Below are 23,762 nucleotides of genomic sequence, written 5' to 3'. Positions count from 1 at the left end.
TTGCAGCCTTCAGATAGAGGATTCACTGTTTAACATAAGTTGTGACATATGCTGGCACAAAGGACACAGAACAATACATAGGGCCAGGTGCAGTGGCTCACGCCTGTAATCCCAGCACTTTGGGAGGCTGAGGCAGGAGGATCACCAGAGGTCAGGAGTTCGAGACCAGCCTGGCCAATATGGTGAAACCCCATCTCCACTAAAAATAAAAAATTAGCTGGGCATGGGGATGTGTGCCTGTAATCCCACCTACTTGAAAGGCCGAGGCAGGGAGAATCACTTGAACCCGGGAGGCAGAGGTTGCAATGAGCCAAGATTGCATCATTGTACTCTAGCCTGGGTGACGGAGTGAGACTCCATCTCAAAAAAACAAACCAACAAACAAACAAACAAACAAAAAATACATATATAATCTCTATCTTCTGCCATTGGAAGGTTTCCCTAACCATCCAGGTTGCAGGATAAATGTCAGAGAAATTTTGTAGAAGCTGATTTTTATCAATCCTGAAAAATTAGCTCTCCGCTTACTCACTAAGCTGTAGTCACAGTGAGCTTTTGTAATATCTTTATTAGCAGTGTGAAAGTCTGTTCTCATGATGCTATTAAAGACATACCTGAGACTGGGTAATTTATAAAGAAAAGAGGTTTAATTGACTCACAGTTCTACATGGCTGAGAAGGCCTCACAAGCATGATGGAAGGCAAAAGAGCAGCAAAGTCATTTCTTACATGGTGGCAGGCAAGAGAGTGTGTGCTTCATAAAACCATCAGATCTCATGCGACTTATTCACTATCACAAGAACAGTATGGGGGAAACTGACCCCATGATTCAATTATCTCCACCTGGCCCTGCCCTTGACACATGGGGATTATTACAATTCAAGGTGAGATCGGGGTGGGGACACAGCCAAACCATATCAGCTTCCTAATGCTTTAATGAGTTCTACCTACTCCAGGGCCTTTGTATCTGCTTTCCTCGGGATCTGAGCCCTCACTCTTCCTCCAGGCCTCCACCTAGCAGGCTCCTCACCAGTCAAGTCTCTGCTTCAATGTTGCTTTCTCAGGAAAACTTTCTTAGCTCCTGCTGGTGAAAATATTCTTCCTCCACCTAAGCTCTCTCTTTCTTTCCTCTGTTTTATTTTCTCCACAGCACATGAAATTCTCATGTGTTTATCAACTTCTTGCCTGCCTTCCTCACTGAAAACAAGCTCCATAAGAACAGAGGCCCCACCTGCCTGGTACTTTAATACATCCCTGTACCTACAACACTGCCAGGTAGGCTGAGGGTACTTGATAAATATTTATTGAGTGAATGATCTCCATGGTACAAGTTATAATCAACTTCCATATACAACACCCAAAATGATAAGCTCTGTAGTCGAGATCGCACCTTGCACAAGAGTCCAGAGAACAGTCTCTATCTCTAGCTGCCTACTAGCTGAAAGGTCAAATGAGTCTCTTGGCTCACACTGGAAACCTAGTTGGCCACCAAGGGACTTCCCGTGCCTTAGCACTAATCCTTCCTTACCCTAGTCTCAGGTCAGATGGCAGAGCGCTCTCATGGGCCTTTCCTGTGGGTTTATAAATAAGTCTGGGCTCATAATTGATCTTAGACTGGCCTACATAGCATCTTGCCCTGAGTTTGCTCAGTGAGCAGGACAGCTCCCAGTAAGATCAGTAAACAGTCACGCAGAGAACAGCCCAGAACAACACCCTGGCTCTAAGTGGTCATACAAACTCCACACATTTAAGATCCCCTCTCAAACCTTCCCCCCACCATCTCTATAGAGGCAGTTCATGCCAGTTATGCAACAGACTTAGGAATTGTTCATTCTTACTGGAACGGCTCTCTGGCTTACTTTTCCTGAAAGTCATTTTATTCAAGTGGACACTCAAATGTTACCCCATCTACAATCCTTAATGAGTCACTCAATGCTTCATAAACTGAAGAGTGCTGGTCACACAAGGAGCATTATTATAAAGGCCCAACAATTGGAAATTGTTTCCAAATTATACCAACACTTGTGAGTTCTTTGAAAACAAATTGCTTAAAATAGTATTTGAGATTTTTTAATTATTTAAAAAGTTACATTAGAATGATTTTTATGGGTACGGCTTTAATTTATTTGGGTACTGAACACAGAGCAGTAATCTGAGACTCCCATTTACAAGGCCTGACTTCATATTTAATAACACAAAACAATGGAGCTTTGCCGAGACCAGTTCAGTCGGGGAGACCCTAACCCAGCGGCGCTAGAGGAATTAAAGACACACACAGAAATACAGCGGTGTGGAGTGGGAAATCAGGGGTCTCATAGCCTTCAGAGCTGAGAGCCTCAAACAGAGATTTACCCACATATTTTTTGACAGCAAGCCAGTGATAAGCATTGTTTCTATAGATTATAGATTAACTAAAAGTATTCCTTATGGGAAACAAAGGGATGGGCGGAAATAAAGGGATAGACTTTGGCTAGTTATCTGCAGCGAGAGCATGTCCTTAAGGCACAGATAGCTCATGCTATTGTTTGTGGCTTAAGAATGCCTTTAAGCGGTTTTCTGCCCTGGGTGGGACAGGTGTTCCTTGCCCTCATTCCGGTAAACCCACAACCTTCCAGCGTGGGCGTCATGGCCATCACGAACATGTCACAGTGCTGCAGAGATTTTGTTTATGGCCAGTTTTGGGGCCAGTTTATGGCCAGATTTGGGGGGTCCTGTTCCCAACAGAGCTTAATGACTAGAGAATACATATGCCATTTTATTACAGACTGAAACCTTAGAGAAGAGAAAACAGTTATCTGTAAAGTGAGACCTTGCAAATGGTCTCCTGACACATTTAGGACAGATGCAACAGGTTGCATTTTCTCTCACTGAATCCTTGAGTTTAGGATTGGGGTGCCTCATTACAGTTCAAACCTCTTGTCTTCCAAATGAGGAAGCAATGAGGTAATTAACTTCTCTGACTTGTTATGAGGCAGAATAACTGAATGGTTTTAATCATTTAACAGCAGGATTCTAGAGGCAGATGGTTTTGAGTTGGGGAGTCTTGGTTCTCTCACTTTCTAGCTGCATCACCACAGTTAGGATGTCCTATATGAACCTGGGCATTTTACTTAATTTCTCTGAACCTGCGTTTCCTCATCTATGAAATGGAAATACCTCATATACTTGTTAGTACAGATTGTTTCATAATGTATGCAAAAGACAGCACAGTACATTCTAATTCTAGATACTGACATATAAATAAAAGGGGTTCTGGAAGGCATTTTCTGGCCTCTCTTGTCAATTCAGAATAATTTCTTCAAGGGACTATAGCACTGGGAAGAATGCAAGTCTACTTGAATTAACACCAAGAGATTATGAAATTAACAGCACAGAGATATCTGTGCTCAGGTATGCCATTCTTATTAGTGGCAAGTTAAGAAACACCATTCACTTCAGCTGGAGGGTTAATTATAACAGCACAGGTGGACATTAAGTTCTATGAAACATCACAGAAATCTACCAGAGGAAATTCTATGTTACCCAATCCATACTGTACACATGCATATTTGCCATGGATATTGTTACAATCCTTTTCCAATTCTACTAAAGGCAGTCACAGATTCCTTACCTCGAAGAGCTACTCTTGTCTTCCTAATGTTTATAACAATGACTTAGATTTACATAACTCCTTTCCGGTATGCATTTTCATGTCAGTTTCAGCCCAGTTCATTGGACATTCACATATTTCTATGTGATATGCAAAGCATACGGTATTTGTGCCATTTTTGTTTGTGTCTCTCTTTATTTTAATGCAGGAGGAGTATGAGACCCAGAGAGATTAAGCAACTTGTCCAATTGTCACATAGCTCAATAGCCAGAGCAACAAGATGGCAGGAACACTTAGTCACGTGAGCTTCGCAGGGCTTCTCAAACCCTAAGATGTGTATGGAATACTGGGGATCTTGTTACAATGTGGATTCTGAATTCAGTAGGTCTCAGGGAGACTAGGATGCTGGATGCCTAACAAGCTCCCAGAAGTTGCCACTGCTAGTAGTCCTTGAATCATCTCTCACTCTATCCTTCATAACACCGTAAGCATGTCCTTCCCAATACTTCCCCCAGTTGTAATTGCACCATTTGGGTATTCATTCATGTTCCCCACCAAGCTCTGAACTCCATAAGAACAGCAGCTGTGTTTTGTTTACAACTTGGCCTGGCTGCCCAGCACAGTCTGGCAAAAAGGAACCAAATGAATATTTTTGAAGAGTGAAAAAGAATGATCTATTGCCAATTATAAAGCCACAACACTTGCATATTAAGACTCTTATTACTTGTTGAAAAAGGATATTTATCATGTATCTTTCCTTGTCTCAAGTCACATTATGATACCTAGTTGTAATTTCCAGCTCCCAAAGTAACATAAACAAAAGATGCCCTGCGAGGTCAGCCAGTTTAGATCTATACCTCCAGCAGAACTATGCCTAGGTTCCAGTGGAACACAATCACCTCCTTGGGCCAATGTGACGGGTTAATGTGAGGTCATTCTAAGTGTAAGGGGTAGTGTAAGTTTGAAGGAAGCCACATCACTTTTGCTCCCACCTGAGAATAATAATGACAGCAATCTATCTTAGGTTAAGTATTTCGCATATGCCAGGGACTGTACTAAGCACTTTGCATCAGTTACCTCATTTCATTTTCTCTACAACCCTATGAGCTAGGCTCTCATTTTATAAGTAAGGAAGCTGAGACGTAGGGTTGTCAAACTATAGGAAATGACCCAGGCAGTCTGGCTTCAGAATAGATGATTCAAATCACCTTGTCTACTGCCTGGAAGCTCCCAGAGAAAAGAAACAACTGCCTGCAAATAGGAGTAACCTGATAACGGGTTCCAATGAATCTCAAATATACGGGTTTGGGGAGAAACACATCACATCAACAGGAGGTGGTCCTTATACCCAAAACGTAGGGTCTAATAATATAATGTAGAAGAATAGGACGTTCTGCTACCGTTTTCAATTAACACTCAGTTGGACTCTATTTGGTTTGTGGTTAAATATACAACACTGCTGACAGGTTAAGAAAGAGCTGGTTAAAGGACATGTCTCAAAGGTCCAGATTCCTTTCACACTTAATTAGCTCTCTTATGAAACCTTGCATTAATGATTGGACCACATCAAAGAAAACAGTTATCACATAGAAGAAATCAGAATTTCGTTGAGTATGTGTGTACGAAGAAAAAACTCAAAAAGTCTAAAGGACAGAGAGCATTTGTTTTGTAAAAGCTTAAAAAGTAGAAGTTCAATAGTTATATTTTAATACTGTGAGATAAAGTGGACATGGAGAAAACAGGGAAAGAGAACACATTTTCGAGTGGGATGTAAGAAAAAAGTAAACTTGCTCTTTCTTCTTGATAAAAAAATTTTAAAATATGGAATAAGAAAGTAGAGGCAATATTAAATACAGCAAGAGGGGCTTGAATAATTACTGTAAGAAAAAGAGTTTAGCTCTACAGATTGGTTTGTAACTACACTTGTCTTATAAAGTTATTATTTACCTATGGAGGCAGCATATTATAGATTGTGAAGGCTCCAGATCTGTTTCCAGACACTTCCTAGTGTTGGCCTCAAACTGACACAATTCTTCCAAGATTCAGTTTCTTCATCTGTAAAATGGAGGCAAGAAGCACCTGCCACCTAGGATTATTGTAAGTCTTACATTAAATGACATAGAGAGAGCATTTAGTCCCAAATAGGAAATCAACATAGGTTACACTCTGCCTTCTCTCCTTTCTTATAAGTTCTGTTTTCCTGAAAGAATCTCTTCTAAGTATTTTCATTCCTAAGTCTTTGTTGATAGAAATATTTCTCACTTATCCAATTGCCCAGGGTTAAGAAAAATAATCCACCTGCAAACAGATGAAATATGTGTATAAGAAAATTGGCACAGCATATGTAAAGATTGTGCTACTGAAATGTTAAACTCGGTGTGGTAAAAATAGAATTATATAAAATGTCACATAAGTACACATCCTAAAAAATCAGCTTCACTCACAATCTCACGTATAAATTTTAGTCAATACACCAAATAATGACTATGTTAAAAAATCCAGAAGATTTTGTTTGTTTGTTTTTGTTTTGAGACTGGACCTCACTCTGTCACCCAGGCTGGAGTGCAGTGGTGTGATCACAGCTCACTGCAACCTTGACTTCCTGGACTCAGGTGATTCTTCCACCTCAGCATCTGGAGTGTGAATATCTGGGACTATAGGCATGCACCACCATGCCTGTCGACTTTTTAAAATTTTTATTTTTAGTAGAGATGGGGTTTCCTCAGGTTGCTCAGGCCTGTATCGAACTTCTGCGCTCAAGGGATCTGCCTAGCTGGGCCTCTCAAAGTGCTGGGATTACAGGTGTAAGCCACCATGCCTGACCAAAAATCTAGAACTTTCATGACTCAGTAGGATAGATGTTTTTGGGGAAAAAAATTCACTTCTCTATATGTGAATGTTTCATAAACCATAAAGAACTAAACAATACACAATGTTGTTTGTATTGCAGTGTCCTGTTGGCTTCTAGAATAAATTGGCAATGTCATAAAATGTGAGTCACTCAACATATTAAAATACACATTTTTATTCACTGTAATTCAATTTGAAATGTACATGGAAAGGAAGTCAGCTTTCTAAGAAGTTATCACAACATATATAATAGACATTAAGTCAACAAAGATAACAAACAAAATTTTTAGAAGTCTTCCCACAATTTCATCTTCTAGACTTTTGGGAGGAGTAGTAGAAATTAATATCCAGTTTTTACCAGTCATATCCAGAACACTCCCGCTCCCTAGGAAAAAAGAGAAAAGTTTCCTCCAATGAACACATTTATAATACTGATTCTTTCAACGCAATCTAATATTTCCACTATAAAAAGATAGTGACCTGGGTAAGTCTTCCAGGGAATATTCCATACCTATTTGTAACCAATCAATGAAATAAAATATTTTTCTCCCATTTATTTTGACCACTTTCTGTCAAAATCACCTTTCTTTCTAAAACAAACAACTCAAGGAACTTTCAGAGTGGCCATTCCCTTTTCATGTTACCTGTAGTAAGTTTATTTATGCAGTATCTGCAGTCATTTCAATCATTTTTATTGGCATTGGTGAAGCTGCTATTCCTCTAACTTGTAGTATTGATGTTACCAGGAAGTAAGAATTTGAAGACATGGAAGAAAGCAGGTAGTGATCAAAAAAAAAAAAGGTGTTTTTCTTTCCTCAAGATTCTGTCTGTCATGTTTTGGTCACTTACTAAGACATCAAACATTTAATTTCCTCCACATTTCTGTATTAATAAAACAGGTTTTTAAAAATACCTGGAATTTGTGGTCTGCATTCCACATCGTTGGAACAGTTTACCAAATGTCTGTTAGGCAGGGCATTTAGAAGCATTCTTAATCCCTTTTAAAGGGGATGCAAAGGCAAATAAGCAGTTTTCAAAGCCTTACACCAAAGTTCCCCATATATACTCAATTTAAAATGAACGTCAATATCAAAAAATGTGGCAAGATTTGGGTAGGAAAATACTTCATCTACTATTTTCACCCCAAAATAAAAAAGGGAGGTAGACTTTTAAGAGAATAAGAAAGAGGGAAGGGGAAAGAGATGAGTCCTCTGCCGGTGTTGTCTTCTCCCATTTTGAGCGATCTTCATAATTTCTGTAATAAATTGCTCCATTCCTAGAGAAGGGAATTACTTGCCCCAAATTATGCAACAATCATTAGCAAAAGAAACACCTAGAATTTTCCCTGCATGCAACAATTCTTTTTGCCTGTGTTTCAGCGACAAGGAGCAAAAATAATACATGGGTTTGCAAAGTGATTTTCCTTCCCTCCAGAAACCTCAAACTCCAGCTTGTGTTTCTTCAGTCTGTGGCTCCCAGGGGTACCTTCAACTCTCTCCAAAAAGAGTAAGAGAGAGACTGAAATAAGAAGCGAGGAGGGGAATAGACAATTGGTGAGGAAGGAGGAGTGAGTGAGTAGAGACCCATTTCTTACCTGAATTAATCCCAGCTAGTGGTAGGTAACACGGCTTCTCAGTTTTCTGCTCTTGCCAGAACAAAGTGCATTCAGCACAGGTGGTCTCTTAGCAACCTTGATTCCTGTGTCAAAGCATAGCAAAGGTTTTACTGGACAGTGAGGTAGTGTAGGAAGTGAAGGGGCAGGGAGCCTACACAGAAAAACTTCTAAAATCATTTTCAAAACTAGATCGGAAGGAGATGTCTAAGAGTGAACTTTTGAAAATATGACACTTTAATTTCTGTTTATCCCAGAATCGTATAGCTTAAAACTGAACATTGGACAGAAAGATTAAGCTAAATTCTAGGATTTTCCTGGTAGGGCAAACATTCACCACACTTTTTAAAGAAATAATTCCTGGCCAGGCACGGTGGCTCATGCCTGTAATCCCAGCACTTTGGGAGGCTGAGGCCTCACCAGATCACAAGGTCAGGTGTTCGAGACCAGCCTGACCAATATGGTGAAACCCTGTCTCTACTAAAAATACAGAAAAATTAGCCGGGTATGGTGGAGCACCCCTGTAATCCCAGCTATTCAGGAGGCTGAGGTAGGAGAATGGCTTGAACCTGGGAGGCGGAGGTTGCAGTGAGCCAAGATCATGCCACTGCGCTCCAGCCTGGGCGACAGAGGGAGATTCCATCTCAAAAAAAAAAAAAAAAAAAAAAATTCCCTAAAAATTATTTGAAACCAAGGCTTCAATATCTTCATGACAAAACAACAATTACAACAAGAAAAACCTTCGTATGTAAGTGACCGTAACTCATGAGATTGTGGGTCTATTTTTTAAGTACAGTAATCCCTCAGTACCCATGGGCGATTGGTTCTAGAATACCCCACAGATACAGTAACCATGGATACCAAAATCCATACATGCTCAAGTCCCTGATATAAGTGGTATAGTATTTACATATAAACTACACATATCCTCCCATAAGCTGTAAATCATCTCCATAAGTTACTTATAATACCTAATACAATATAAGTGCTATGGAAATAGCTGTTATGCTGTATTGTATACAAAACAATGACAACAAAAAAAGTCTGTATATATGCAATAGAGACACACAGTTTTTTCAAAATATTTTCGATCTGTGGTTGGTTGAATCCATGGATATGGAACCCATGGACCTGGAGGGCCAACTGTATTATGTTTTAATATTTTGTATCATTTTTACAAACAAATTAGAAAATGGAGGAGTGAATTTATTACAAAAGACAAGGCTATAAAATCTGATTGCTGTCTCCTTTAACCATGTGCAGTCACACACTGCATAATGACTTGAGTCAATGAAGGACTGGCAGTAGCCCCGTGAGATTATAACAGAGTTGGCCAGGCGCAGTAGCTCATGCCTGTAATCCCAGCACTTTGGGAGGCCAAGGTGGGTGGATCACAAGGTCAGGAGTTCAAGACCAGCCTGGCCAAGATGGTGACACCCTGTCTCTACTAAAAATACAAAAATTAGCTGGGCATGGTGGCGGGCACCTGTAATCCCAGCTACTTGGGAGACTGAGGCAGAGAATTGCTTGAACCTAGGAGGTGGAGGTTGCAGTGAGCTGAGATCGTGTCACTGCACTCCAGCCTGGGCGACAGAGTGAGACTCTGTCTCAAAACAAAACAAAACAAAACAAAACAAAACAAAACAAAAAACAAAAAACAAAACAAGATTATATAAGAGTTGTAAAACTCCTATGTCTTAGTGAAGTCATAGTTGTTATAATGTCATAGCACAATGCATTACTCATGTGTTTGTGATGATGCTGCTATAAACAAACCTACGGCACTGCCAGTCCTGTGAAAGCACAGCACATACAAAGATGTATGGTACATAACACTTGATAATGATAATAAATGACTGTATTAATAGTTTATATATTAACTATACTATACTTTTTATCATGATTTTAGAGTGCACTCCTTGTACTTATTTTAAAGTTAACTGTAAAATAGCCCCAGGTAGCTCCTTGAGGTATTCCGGAAGAAGGCCATCATTATCATAGGAGATGACAGTTCCATGCATGCTATTGTCCCTGAAGACCTCCCAGTGGGACAAGATGCAGACGTGGAAGACAGTAATGTTAATGATCCTGCCCCTGTGCAGACCTAGGCTAATGTGTGTGTTTGTGTCATATAAGAAAAAAAATTAAAAATTTTAATAGAAAAAGCTTATAGAATTAGTATATAAAGAAAGAAAATATTTGTGTACAGCCTTACAATGTGTTTGTGCTTTAAGCTAAGGATTGTTATTGAGTCAAAACATTAAGAAAATTAAAAAGTTTATGAAGTAAAAAATTACAGCATATAAAATTTAATTTTTTTTCTTTTTCTTTGTTTTCTTTCCTTTTTTTTTTTTTTTTTTTTTTTTTTTTTGAGACAGAGCCTGCTCTTGTCACCCAGGCTGGGGTGCAATGGTGCGATCTCAGCATACTGCAACCTCTGCCTCCTGGGTTCATGAAATTCTCCTGCCTCAGCCTCCCGAGTAGCTGAGATTACAGGAATGCACCACCATATCTGGCTGATTTTTGTATTTTTAGTAAAGACGGTGTTTCACCATGTTGGCTAGGCTGGTCTTGAGCTCCTCCCCTCAGGTGATCCATCTGCTTCAGCCTCCCAAAGTGCTGAGATTACAGAGGTGAGCCACCGTTCCCAGCCTATTTCTTTATTCTGAAACTTAACTTGTTACTGATGAAAGAAAAAAACGATAAATAAATTTAGTGTAGCCTAAGTGTACAGTGTTCATAAAGTCTAGAGTAGTGTACGGAAATATCCTAGGCCTTCACATTCACTCACCGTTCACTCAGTGACTCACCCAGTGCAACTTCTGGTCCTGCAAGCTCCATTCATGGGAAATGCCCTATACAGGTGTACCACTGTTTACCTTTTATACCACATTTTTACTGTACCTTTTTTATTTTAATTTTTTATTTACTTCTTTATTTTATTTTTAATTTTTTTGAGATAGTATCTCACTCTGTCACCTAGGCTGGAGTGCAGTGGCACAAATACGGCTCACTACAGGCTTGACCCCCCAGGCTCAAACAATGCTGCCACCCCAGCCTCCTGCATAGCTGGGACTACAGGTGTGTGCCACCATGCCTAGCTAATTTTTTGTATTTTTTAAGGAGATGGGGTTTTGCCGCATTGCCCAGGCTGATACTGAAGCCCTGAGCTCAAGCAACCCACCTGCCTCAACCTCCCAAAGTGCTGGGATTACAGAGGTGAGCCACCACACCCAATCTATTTCCTTATCTTGAAACAGGAGCTTGCTCTGTTACCCAGGCTGGAATGTAGTGGTGTGGTCATAGCTCACTGTAACCTTGAACTCCTGGGCTCATTCAATCCTCCCTCCTCAGCCTCCTGAGTAGCCACGGCTACAGGTGTGCACCGCCTTGCCTGGCTAATTTTTAATTTTTTGTAGAGACAGAGTCCTGCTATGTTGCCCAGGCTAGTCTCGAACTCCTGACCTCAAGCAATCCTGGAGAACAGGAGTGCGATTGTAGCTCACTGCAGCCTCAAAGTGCTAGCCTCAGGTGGTCCTCACCTCCTCAGTTTCCCAAAGTGCTGGGGAGCCACTGCACCTTGATGATATTAAAATGTTTAAATATGATTATAACTCATACTCATGACCACCCATTACACTCCTAAGTGTATCCCCCACCAGAATGCATGGCTATCTGCCTACCAAGACACATATCCAAACATCGTAATAGCTTCAATATGGAAACAACTTAAATGCCATTAGAACAAGGATAAATTGTGGACAGTCATATAATGGAATATTATACAATAATAAAAATTCAACTACAGCTATAGACAAAAACAATGATGAATCTTACAAATATAACATTGAATTTTAAAATACAAAAACAGGTGAATCTAACAACGATAGCACTGAATTTTAAAAAGCAAGGCACAAAAGACAACAGTGTAAGTACATTTATATAAACTAGAAAAATAGAGTTAAAGTGCATGGTTTAGCGGTATATATATGGTTGATAGTAATGTAAGTGGTAAATTTATCAAGAAAAGAAAGAGATTTGCTACCACAAAATCAGAGTAGGCCTGACTTTAGGGAGTATAGGGGAAGGAAATAGGCAAGAGATTCTAACAATGTTTCATTTCTTGTCCTGGGTGGTGGTTATACTAGCAATCACTTTTTAACTATTTATTAAACTGTACATAGAAGCTTCATGTAATTTCCTTCCTTCCTTCCTTCCTTTCTTTCTTTTTTCTTTTTCTTTCTTTCTTTTCTTTCTCTTTCTCTCTCTTTCCTTCTTCCTTTCCCTTCCCTTCCCTTCCTTTCCTTTTCTTTCTTTCTTTCCTTCCTTCCTTCTTGCTTGCTTTAGAGAGTCTCACTCTGTATCCTAGCTTGAAGTGTGGTGGTACAATCCTATTTCATTTCAGCCTTGAACTCCTGGACTCAAGCAATCCTTCCACCTCAGTCTCACGAGTAGCTGGGACCACAGGCACATGCCACCACACCCAGGTAGTTTATTTTTATTTTTGTAGAAACAGGGTCTCACTATGTTCTCCAGGCTGGTCTTGAACCCCTGGCCTCCAGTGATCCTCCTGCCTCAGCCTCCCAAAGTGGTGGGATTACAGACATGAGCCACTGTACCTGGCCTTCATGTGTTTTTCTGTATGTATGTTAGACTTCATAATTAATATACTAAACAAAATAAAAGACCAGAGAGAAATACATCCAAATGTCACTAGTGGCCATAGTTGTGAAGTTGGGTGGAAGGAATTTGGGTGATTATCGTTTCCCTTGGCTGTTTCCATTTCTCACTGCCCACCCCTGCTTGCTGTTTCCTTTTCTTACATTCATTCATTTAAAACGATATTGCCTATATAACTTCAGAACACTAAGGAAAGTAGTCTCAATACTGCTAGTCTTCTTCCCTCTGATATATTTCAAAGTAATTTATACTGACTTTATTTTTGTCAAACCAATCATTATAACAAATATGAATGAAAGGAAAATTACATTTATCAATGAAACATCTTAATGAAAGTATGTAACTTCTATGATAAACAAGGCAAATCTCTTCCACCATGAGGAACAGGAACCAGGGGTTCCTGTTTGCTTTTTGCCCTTGATGTTGATCTGTTTCTAGATCTAGATAATTGGAAGGACACAAATTTGTCTCATCACAAGTTTCCTAACACACCCAGATTTTACTGTGGATTAAAATTATGCGTCACATGGTGCTTGGATTTACATTTTGCTCATTAGTTTTCACTCAGCTAGAATCATGGTAGTAAGTGTTTCTTCTTTAGGATGGAAGGGGCATTTGTTGGAGAGAATAGCTATTTAACAGCAGTAATTTTCAGGATAAAATATTTCCTAGTTTTTTTATCTGATAGAAACATGTACCAAAAAATATACACAAATTTTAAACAAGTTAGGACACCTTAAAAACTATGCTACAACTTACTGAATGTGTTTATCTCAAGACCTTGGTCTTATCTTGAACGTAGTGTTTTAACATCATAGTTAAAATGACATGACCTCCCGTTTCTGATATGACAGCTGGGGTTATTTTGGGTCAAATTTTTTTTTTATGTTGAAACTTCAGCTGACAACAAATAATTTCCCCTCCCATGTGAATGCCTCTGCCTTTCTTTTCCTCATTTCTAGAGGCCATTGGGAGTCACTTTATTATTTCATAGAATGTTGTACTGAAAGTAGAATGGATACTCTCATCTAGTTTATAAATCTTTACTTCTTCCTTTGATTCTATCAAGATTCAGGTCCAAGATTTCAGTATCTAATTCGAATTGACCTGTTCATTTCTTATTAGATAGTTGAGGAGTGGTATCCCACAGAGTTAGACAAATGAGAGTAGCAGTAACCTCTGGTTTCTAGGAGCTGGACTTCCTTGTATTCTCTGTTCTTCATTCTGCCACCAGTTTGTAAGCCCTTGCCTTTGAAGTCAACTCTGACTCCAGGGCCATAAGAAGAATGTATTTTCTAAATGGCTTGGTCCTCTGGCAAAAACAACAACAAAACAACAACAACAACAAAACTCCCTCTATTATATAAAAGTATTACTAGTTCTGAGACTTCACACTTTTCTCAATTTCTCCTAACCTCTAACGTTTCTCTTTATTAAGTGTAGATTTTTGGTTAGGACAAAGAACAGAATGAATATACTTCGCAAAGTCTCTTTTTCACTCAAAAGAAAAACACTTTTCATTGGATTCAAGTTTATAGTCTTAAACACATGAGTCACACTTCAAAAATATTTTCTTTTTTGATAAAAATTTTCTAATCCTTCTCCTTGTTTCAATCAATGTCTAACAGTTAAGATAATATTGATAGAAGTTCCCTAGAGATACATGTTGAAAAATGAGACACAGTTGAAATCTGTCCACTTTTGCTTAATAGGCCACTTAAGTAAATAATATTATAATAACCACCATGTATTGAGGGTCTATTATGTGCTGGGCACTGCTTATGCACAACTGGGAGATGAAGGACACTGAGTATTTTGTGCCATAGTTTAGAAACTAATCCAGTACTTCAGCTTCCAGACGCCACGCTCTTTCAACTATACAGATTTATTCATGTTTTCAAATGAAAAGTTACTATTGAAATTATCTACATTATAATGGAAATTGACTATACTGGCATGGAAACATCACATAATTATTAATGGACACTCTCCTTCTTCAGTCCTGGATCCTTTCTATATATGTGAGCTGGTTGTGGAACAATGGGATGGAAGGGTTCACAGTTACCCCTCTGGGTCTGATAACCCCAAATGTGCGGGAATTCACTTTACAACAGTTAGTTGCTAATTTATTCACATCAAAACAATCTGTCCTTTGTAAATGGGACATTGCCCAGATCACAACTGTGAGCTCACTATTTAACAACAAATTTAGCTGAAAGTACAGCTTTTTTTTTTTTTTTAGACAGAGTTTCATTTTTGTTGCCCAGGCTGGAGTGCAATGGCACGATGTTGGCTCACTGCAACCTCCACCTCCTGGATCCAAGCCATTCTCCTGCCTCAGCCTCCCGAGTAGCTGGGATTACAGGCATGCACCACCATGCCTGGCTAATTTTTGTATATTTAATAGAGATGGGGTTTCTCCATGTTGATCAGGCTGGTCTTGAACTCCGAACCTCAGGTGATCTGTCCGCCTTGGCCTCCCAAAGTGCTGGGATTACAGGCGTGAGCCACTGCGCCCGGCCAAAAGTACAGTTTTTATTATTTATTTTTATTATCTTTTACTATCTACTGTATTCATATTTATTGTTATTTGTTTTTAACTGCTTGTTACCTTACAGCTAACAAGTTTCTCCCCTTGATCTCCTTAACATTAACTAAGCTGAGAAATAATAAGAATGCTGCCAAGACATGGTGTTTGAGAGATGGGTCTAGAATCAGACTGACAGAGTTTGAATCTCAGGTCTGCCACTGTACATGACACCTTAAGCAAGTTACATTAACTCTGTGCCTCAGTTGGCACTTCCACAAAGTGGGGATAATGGTACCTGCTTCTTGGGGTAGCCTGAGGATTCAATGAGATAACACTCATGCCTAGAAAGTAAACATTTAGTAAGTGATAGTGTCTACTATTAATTACAGTCTAGCATATTACTGTTACATAGTAGCTCTTGAATGAATCATTCTTCTCAAGTTCTCTTTAAGCACCTAAATAGGCAAAACTGTTAAACTCCTATTCATTCTTTGAGATTCAATGTCACCTCCTCTGTTATCCAATCTGACTTCCTTAGTCAGAATGTATTTCCCACTTGTCCGCAACATGTTGCCAGTGACCACACTGTATCATGGTTGTTTACATGCAATACCCCCATAGTCAGTGATGCTTTCCTAGAAGGTAGGGGATGGCCTTATTCATCCTAGATTCCAGGGCCTCACAGTGTCCGACACTAATTAGTTCTCAACAAATACTGACTTGACTATACTTAAAGCAGAAGCTTTCTGGGAAGAATGAAAGTTCACTTTGTCCAAATGACAATTACAATAAGAAAAACATACGTAATAAGTCTACTTTTCCCAGCAAATAATTTTAAAACTAAAATCCCAAAGTTGGGTGCTCGCAACTTGTCTCCCTGTGGAAAACATCTCCCTTTCCCACAAAGTATATGTTCAAGACAACTGTCTTTTAGAAACGAGAAATCATATGGGAACTATGTCTTACTAATGCTTTTCCTTTTGTTTTGCTTTTTGTTTGTTTGTTTTTTTTTGCTTGTAATTAGGGAAGCAAGTCAAGTTGCTGGAAGGCAAGAAAAACTTGGCACAAAATCTAGAGGGTTTTAGAATGGGATGATCTGTTGGGATGGCCACCATTTCTGCAGCATACTGGAGGTTTGCCCTCACTAAACTCAAATTCAAGTAATTTGGGGAAATTTGGGCATATGCAATGGTCAATGAATTTTTTGTGTTCTGTAAGCTGCTAAAATTTGTGTTCAAGCTGCATTTTCTGAGCTCATTAAAGTCCCCCTCAATTCTGCCCAAAGTTGAATTATATGAATTATATGAGAAAGAAATTTAACACATATCGGAGAAATTAAGTTATCAATGACATGAGCCTTGTATCATAGAAAGCTTGTGCAGGAATAAAATAATGCATATGACTATGTTTAAATGATGGCAGGCATTATTCTTGCACCTTGTTTCCTGATTAAGACATGATTTCGAGGCAATTATTCTCTTTCCAGCTAAGAAAAACAACAATGGGGAAAGATGGGAAGTACTAACGAAATGTTGGTATAGAGAAGATATTGGAGCTTTTGTAAACTTCTCATCTGACAAACGAGGTCCAAAGAAGTGCAGAGACTTGTCTGAGGTCACACAGTGACTTTTTCCAAAGCTAGTGCCACAATTGCCTCAGCAATTTTCTGATATTTATGATGGACTGGATTCTGCGTTTCACCAGAGTCAGCTACGTGAGGAGAGTCTGCCTTCATCATCCTCCAACATCTTTGATTCCAGCGCATGTGTAACCAGAGTCCACAGCAAAGTAAATCACAAGTGAAAAGTGGAAAATGTGGCAGGTCAGGGCCACAAGGCAAAGAATTTGACAAAGTGGACTTCGACTGAACACAGAAACATGTTTGTTACAGATGGTCGGTCAGCAAGGTGGAGTGAGGAGACAGTGCAAGATCTGAACCGGATGGAACCAGTTTGAGATCCTGGCTCTCACCAGTATTAACTCTGCAGCCTTGGACAAAGCACCTAACCTCAGATGCTACCTCTGAGTAGGTAATAGTAATAGAGAGAGTAATATCTGTCTTGTGGGGGGTCTAAAGGACTTTATTCGTAACTGAAGCTCAGAGCCACACTTTGATTTTAATCTCATAAAACTTTATGAGGTGGAATATTCCTACCACTATTTTCTTACTCAAAAAGATGGAAACCCAGAGAGGTTAAGATAGGTGTCCAACGTTACCCATGTAGTAAGAAATGACCAAGGATTTTTATGGAGATTTTGTTTGGTTCCAATGCCCATGGCCTTAGCCACTGCAATATAGCAGTGAGCCAAGAGGCCGGGCATGGTGGCTCACACCTGTAATCCCAGCATTTTGGGAAGCCAAGGCGGGCAGATTACCTGAGGTCAGGAGTTCAAGAACAGCCTGGTCAACATGGCAAAACCCTGTCTCTACCAAAAATGCAATAATTAGCCTGGCATGGTAGTGCGTGCCTGTAGTCCCAGCTACTTGGGAGACTGAGGCACAAGAATCACTTGCACCTGGGAGGCAGAGGTTGCAGTGAGCCGAGATCATGCCACTGAACTCCAGCCTGGGTCTCAAAAAAAAAAAACAAAACAAAACAAGCAAACAAAAAAAGTAAGCCAAGAGCCCAGCATGCTGCCTGACACTCAATAAATAGTGCCTAGTTAAATGAAGCAGCAGATTCAGAAAAACGGCCACTTCCTTGCAGCCCAACCATGAAGAGGGATGGAGTGGCTCGGTTAGATGAGAGGAAACAAATAGCCTTTAAGAGATGGAAAGCCCAGAGAAGTTGAGGCAGACACACAGACACATGAGCAGCGGGGTGTTGGCTCGCATGGCAGCACTCCTGAGGGTCCATCTGATCACCCACCTGCCCCCGGTGGGAAAGCAGGTTACAGACCTGTCAGGAGCCACTGTGTTTCTCTTCTCTTCTCTTCAATGGCACCTCTCTGTCTCTCTCTGTCTCTCTCTTTTTTTTTTTTGAGATGGAATTTTGCTCTTGTTTCCCAGACTGGAGTGCAATGGTGCAATCTTGGCTCACTGCAACCTTCACCTCCCGGGTTCAAGTAATTCTCCTGCCTCAGCCTCTGAGTAGCTGGGATTACAGGTGCCCACCAACACACCGGCTAATTTTTGTATTTTTAGTAGAGACAGGGTTTCACCATGTTGGACAGGCTGGTCTTGAACTCCTGACCTCAGGTGTTCCATCCGCCTCGGCCTCCCAAAGTGCTGGGATTACAGACATGAGCCATCACGTCCGGCCCACTTGCTTTCTTTTTAGGTCAACATCTGTTCAGTTTTGGTTTTCCCAAGCCTTTGATGGCCATGCTTCAAATGTTTGAAGTAAATGTCCTGGCCCTAAAAAGAACATTTTTTCTACATATGAACAAATATGACTTCTTAATCATCCACTGTCAGGACTCCTGAAGGCTACAGTTTCTAACTGCCATATTCTTGCCCTAAACAGATCATACACTGCCCCTGAGATGACATGAATTTACTCAGTTATGGGCACTGAACATTACGAAATATTCTGGAATTGAAATAATCAAAATGTTATCAACCATCTCCCTGCCAGGTTTTCCAGCCCTCTCCATGAATCACAGTTGTGATGCACTTTTACAAAGCCAGATGAAAGGCCTGGAGCCCTGGCTGGGTATCAGCTGTGTAAGGTTTCCACAGAGAGCCCCAACACAGCAGTGCCAGCAGACACTTGTCCTTTGAGTGGTGTGAGGATGCAGAAATGGGACTAAGGGGGACTTGTTTGTGTTTTTTGACCTGCAGAACTCAGATATCCAAACAAGAGTCATTCCCATTTGGAGTTGGTGAATGGAGGGGAGTGGGGAAATCTCTGGACTTTTTTGAGTACTCAAAGGCATTTGGCAGAACCTTTTAAACTGCCTACTTGGCCTGCAACACACACTCCTTGGTATAAATTCACTGGTGGCAATGTTTTTATGTTTTTAGGTGCAGATTTGATTTCTGAGACAAGCTGATTGTTCTCTGGAGTCAAGTTTAGCTGAAAATAAATGGCTAGGCTGGAGAATAGAATTTCAAGTTTAAATGACTATAACCACCTTTAGAGTAGAAATGATATCTCCAGCATTTTCCACAGAGCTTGGACAAAGTAAGTGCTTAATAACATATTTTTTTCCCCATACGGCAGATGAGGTGTGACTTTAAAAGGTGTTGCTCTTCTATGCGTCACAAAGTCATTACTTAGAAGGTGATACTTGGCCAGCTGTGGTGGCTCACACTTAGAATTCCAGCACTTTGGGAGGCCCAGGAGTTTGAGACCACGCTGGGCAACATGGCAAAACCCTGTCTCTACTAAAAATATATATATACAAAAATTAGCTTGGCATGTTGGTGCACACCTGTAGTCCCAGGTACTCGAGAGGTTGAGGTGGAAGGATCACTTGGAGCCTAGGAGGTGGAGGTTGCAGTGAGGTGATATCAAGTCACTGCACTCCAGCCTGGGTGACAAAGTAAGACTCTGTCTCAAAAAAAAAAAAAAAAAAAAAAGGTGATACCTAAGGAGGAGGACTGAACCATGAGCAAGCCCATTCTGAGTTTTATAGACTCCGTTTTTGGTTAGCACATGGTGTCTTGCACATGCTAGGAATTAAATACATATTTGCACAATTAAAGTTTGTAGAGGAAAACAAAAATCCAGTCATATCTCCTGAGTTACAGGGCAACACTTTAGAAAGCAGGTATTGAGACGACCCTTCTTTCGGTCGTATCCAGACACACAGAATCTAATGTGGCATGGGTGGAAACCAGTCCTTTGGAAACACAGAAAGACAGAGCAAAAGAAAAATGTTAGAATGCTGATTATAATAGAACAGATATGTTTATGGAAATAATAGTTTATATTTTGAAGTTGTTTTGGGAGGTTTCTCATCATCGTTGATCTTAGCTGTAGACTTAATACCTTGATTGCTAACAATATACCATCCTCCAATCCACCTGTCCTCAGCATTTGCATGGTTTACACTATTCTAAAAATGAAGTTATTAAAAGTAGTAAAAGTTGAATATTGCCTCTACAGTTTAAATTCATGTTTCCCATCAAAAACCACATTTGGAGGCTCTGGATTTAAATTGGAAACAAATGAGAGATAATTAGGACAATTCAGGAAAAACTCAAAGAAGGAATTTATAAATGTGTTAAATTAACAGTCACTGTCACTATACTTGGCTACTTACATACATTGAGTAAACCCCACCACGTTGTAAAAGAGACTATGATTCTCATTTTACAAATGAGCAAACTGAGGCTCAGAGTGGTTGAGTACTTTCTTAGGATCACACAGCTTGTACATGGTCCAAGCCAGGGCTCAACAACAAGCCCACATCTGCCTCCTTCTAATTCACTGTCATGCCTCCCTTACGCATTTTATTTAGAAGCCTGGTGCACATGTTCAAGAATTGAACATACGTAACCAAAGCAGAAAGCTATATTAGTCTATGGTCTTGAAGAAGGATTGGAGTGTCAGGTTTCAGCCCTGCTCAAGAGAACCAAGCAGGGCATTGGCCTTTCTGGGCTTCAGGGTCCCCCTTTTCTAGACAGAAAACATAGTGATCTACTTTGAAGGACTCTCAGAAGCAACCAGTATAAAGAAGGCTGCAAAGACAAAGCCTTTGGCTAAAAAACAAGGAAGCAATGAATCCATGGAACAAGACAGGTGCCCTCTCTGATCCAAACCTAGAACAAGGGGGAAGAAAACAAAAGTGCCCAGGTTTCTTGTCCAACTACTCCTCCCCGCCAAGTCCCCCACGTATACTTTTCATATGTGAAAATTCTCTTTGCAATCACTGGAATTCTATTTGGAGAGAAAATACAAGGAAACAGGAGGTGAAGCTGCAGCCACAGAGCTTGGTCAGGTAATTTATATATCATTAATCCTTTGCTTCTCCTCCTGCCTTTATTTAACCAAAAGAAAATGAGAGGAGTAGAAATGTAATTCATTGATCTCTCTTTGTAATCAGTCTTATAAAAAGTGGAGAGATGTTGCAGGGATAGGAAATAGGCTTTGTGAATCTCAGTGAATTTTAATCTATTACATCTCCCTCCATCAGAAGCACATAAGAGTCACACTAAACTTTCCTCCAAAATCAACATCTTAAAATGCTACATTAAAAACACACACACACACACAAAAGCAAACAAACAAACAGAAAAAACCACTTACTGTTCAGGGGTTCAATACAAGCGAAGTCCAAAGTCAAGGGAATGATCTCTCTCTTTTATGAAAAACACCATATGGTCTTAGTGGATCAGGAGGCTCACTGGTCTGTTATTAATAACTGGCTTAGAGCTTTATGAAGAAACATGAGCCAGAATGTCACGAGAGGAGGCAAGTGGAAAGAAATTGACAGGCACAGGTGGAGTAAATTATAACAAAGATATACTTATGCCCACACAGGAGCTCGAAGAACCCATGAGAAGGAGATCAGTTCCTCCACAATCAATAGGCCCTTATATCAAGTTTTTGAAGATTTAAACAACCCATAAAATATCCTGAATGTCAGCGGGGAACATCACACAGCAGAGTCTGTCGAAAGGGTGGGGGCCTGGGGGAGGGATAGCATTAGGAGAAATACCTAATGTAAATGATGAGTTAATAGGTGCAGCACACCAACATGGCATATGTATACCTATGTAACAAATCTGCATGTTGTGCACATGTACCCTAGAACTTAAAGATAATCATTTTTAAAAATCCTGAAGGTCAAAAAACACCACGACTCATTTAATATTATACTATCCTTTGCTCTTCCGAACAATTCTTTTCCATGGACATGTAAATATCTTTAAATTGATACATTTTACCTTGTTTACATTGACTCCTCAATTTTAAAAATATATCAAGAAATGGATTTTGAAATGCACATTATCAACTTTTTAAAGTTTTTTTTACCTGTGAGCAAATTAGCTGCCTTCCCTTAGAGATCCCAAAACAATTCCTGGAAACATATAGGTGCATGTGGCAGCTGGAGGCTGGATCTTGGGATTGTATCATACATAAAAAGAAACCTGTAGAATTCACATGGTAAGAATGGAGGTGTAATCATCACCTTACTTCTGGTTTGCAGTGGCTCTCCTCTGTTGGAAACTTATATTTCTTTTTTTTTTTTTTTTTTTGAGACGGAGTCTTGCTCTGTCACCCAGGCTGGAGTGCTGTGGCCGGATCTCAGCTCACTGCAAGCTCCGCCTCCCGGGTTCCCGCCATTCTCCTGCCTCAGCCTACCGAGTAGCTGGGACTACAGGCGCCCGCCCCCTCGCCCGGCTAGTTTTTTGTATTTTTTAGTAGAGACGGGGTTTCACCGTGTTAGCCAGGATGGTCTCGATCTCCTGACCTTGTGATCCGCCCGTCTCGGCCTCCCAAAGTGCTGGGATTACAGGCTTGAGCCACCGCGCCCGGCCGGAAACTTGTATTTCAAAACATTCCAAATTCTATGCCTCCCCTCCTCCCCCATAAATGACATCAAATTGTTTATAATATTAACAGTATGTCTTTAGACCTAATTACATCAAACCCTGGCTCTGTCCGAAGTATTAAAAGAAACTGACAATTACGTGGCTCGGAGTGGTGGCTCATGCCTGTAATATCAGCACTTCGGGAGGCCAAAGCAGGCAGATGGCTTGAGCTCCGAAGTTTGAGACCAGCCTGGGCAGCATGGTGAAACCCAGGATCTACAAAAAAAAAAAAAAAGAAAAGAAAAGAAAAGTAGCCAGGTGTGGTGGCACATGTCTGTAGTCCCAGCTACTCAGGAGGCTGAGGTAGAAGGATCACTTGAACCCTGGAGATAGAGGTTGCAGTGAGCCAAGATCATGCCATGGCACTCCAGCCTAGGTAACAGAGCAAGCAACAGTGTCTCAAAAATTAAAAAAGAAAGCTGACAATTAGAAAAGTTATTGAAATACCTAAAGATTGTTAAATTGCCTCTTCTTCTTCTTTTTTTTTTTTTTTTTTTTTTTTACAGAGACAGGACTCCTTCTGTCACCCAGACTGAAGTGCAGTATCATGATCATAGCCCACTGCAGCTTTGAACTTCTGAGTTTAAGCAATCCTCCCACCTTGGCCTCTTGAGTAGCTGGGACCATAGGCATGTGCCACTGCACCCAGCTACATTTTTTTTTTTTTTTTTTTCATTTTCTGTAGAGGTGAGGTCTTGCCTGGTCTTCAATCCTGGACTCAAGTGACCCTTCTGCCTGTGTCTCCCAATGTGATGGAATTACAGGCGTGAGCCACTGCACCCAGCCAACTGCTTCATTCTTCAGGTTCCAGCTGCTTGTCACCCTGGCTCAGATCTAGTAACTGGTCTTTTGTCAAACTAAACCTTTTTCAGCTAAATGCTGTGGTGGATGGGGTGGACACCTCCCTACAGACCTCACATAGTGGAATGTTATTCTACTGAGGCAACTGTGAAAAAGAGAAACTGATATGCTAGTGATGCTCAGTTTAATAGATGGGAGAGAAGGAGTGGAATAGG

General features: G+C 40.3%; 1 protein-coding gene across 1 annotated transcript; it reads right to left on the bottom strand.

Moving 5' to 3' along the window:
• Positions 1-6,597: 6,597 nt before the first annotated feature.
• MRLN (myoregulin) lies at positions 6,598-21,570 on the bottom strand. The gene is made up of 3 exons (XM_050803093.1): positions 21,458-21,570; positions 8,033-8,136; positions 6,598-6,823 (listed from the first exon to the last, which is right to left on the bottom strand). Exon 3 carries the CDS (start codon positions 6,801-6,803, stop codon positions 6,663-6,665), a length of 141 nt encoding a protein of 46 aa, XP_050659050.1. The 5' UTR covers positions 6,804-6,823; positions 8,033-8,136; positions 21,458-21,570; the 3' UTR covers positions 6,598-6,662.
• Positions 21,571-23,762: the final 2,192 nt, after the last annotated feature.

The sequence above is a fragment of the Macaca thibetana genome, chromosome 9, assembly GCF_024542745.1.
Source record: "Macaca thibetana thibetana isolate TM-01 chromosome 9, ASM2454274v1, whole genome shotgun sequence".
Taxonomy (NCBI): domain Eukaryota; kingdom Metazoa; phylum Chordata; class Mammalia; order Primates; family Cercopithecidae; genus Macaca; species Macaca thibetana.
This window is presented reverse-complemented; position numbering and strand designations above follow the sequence as displayed.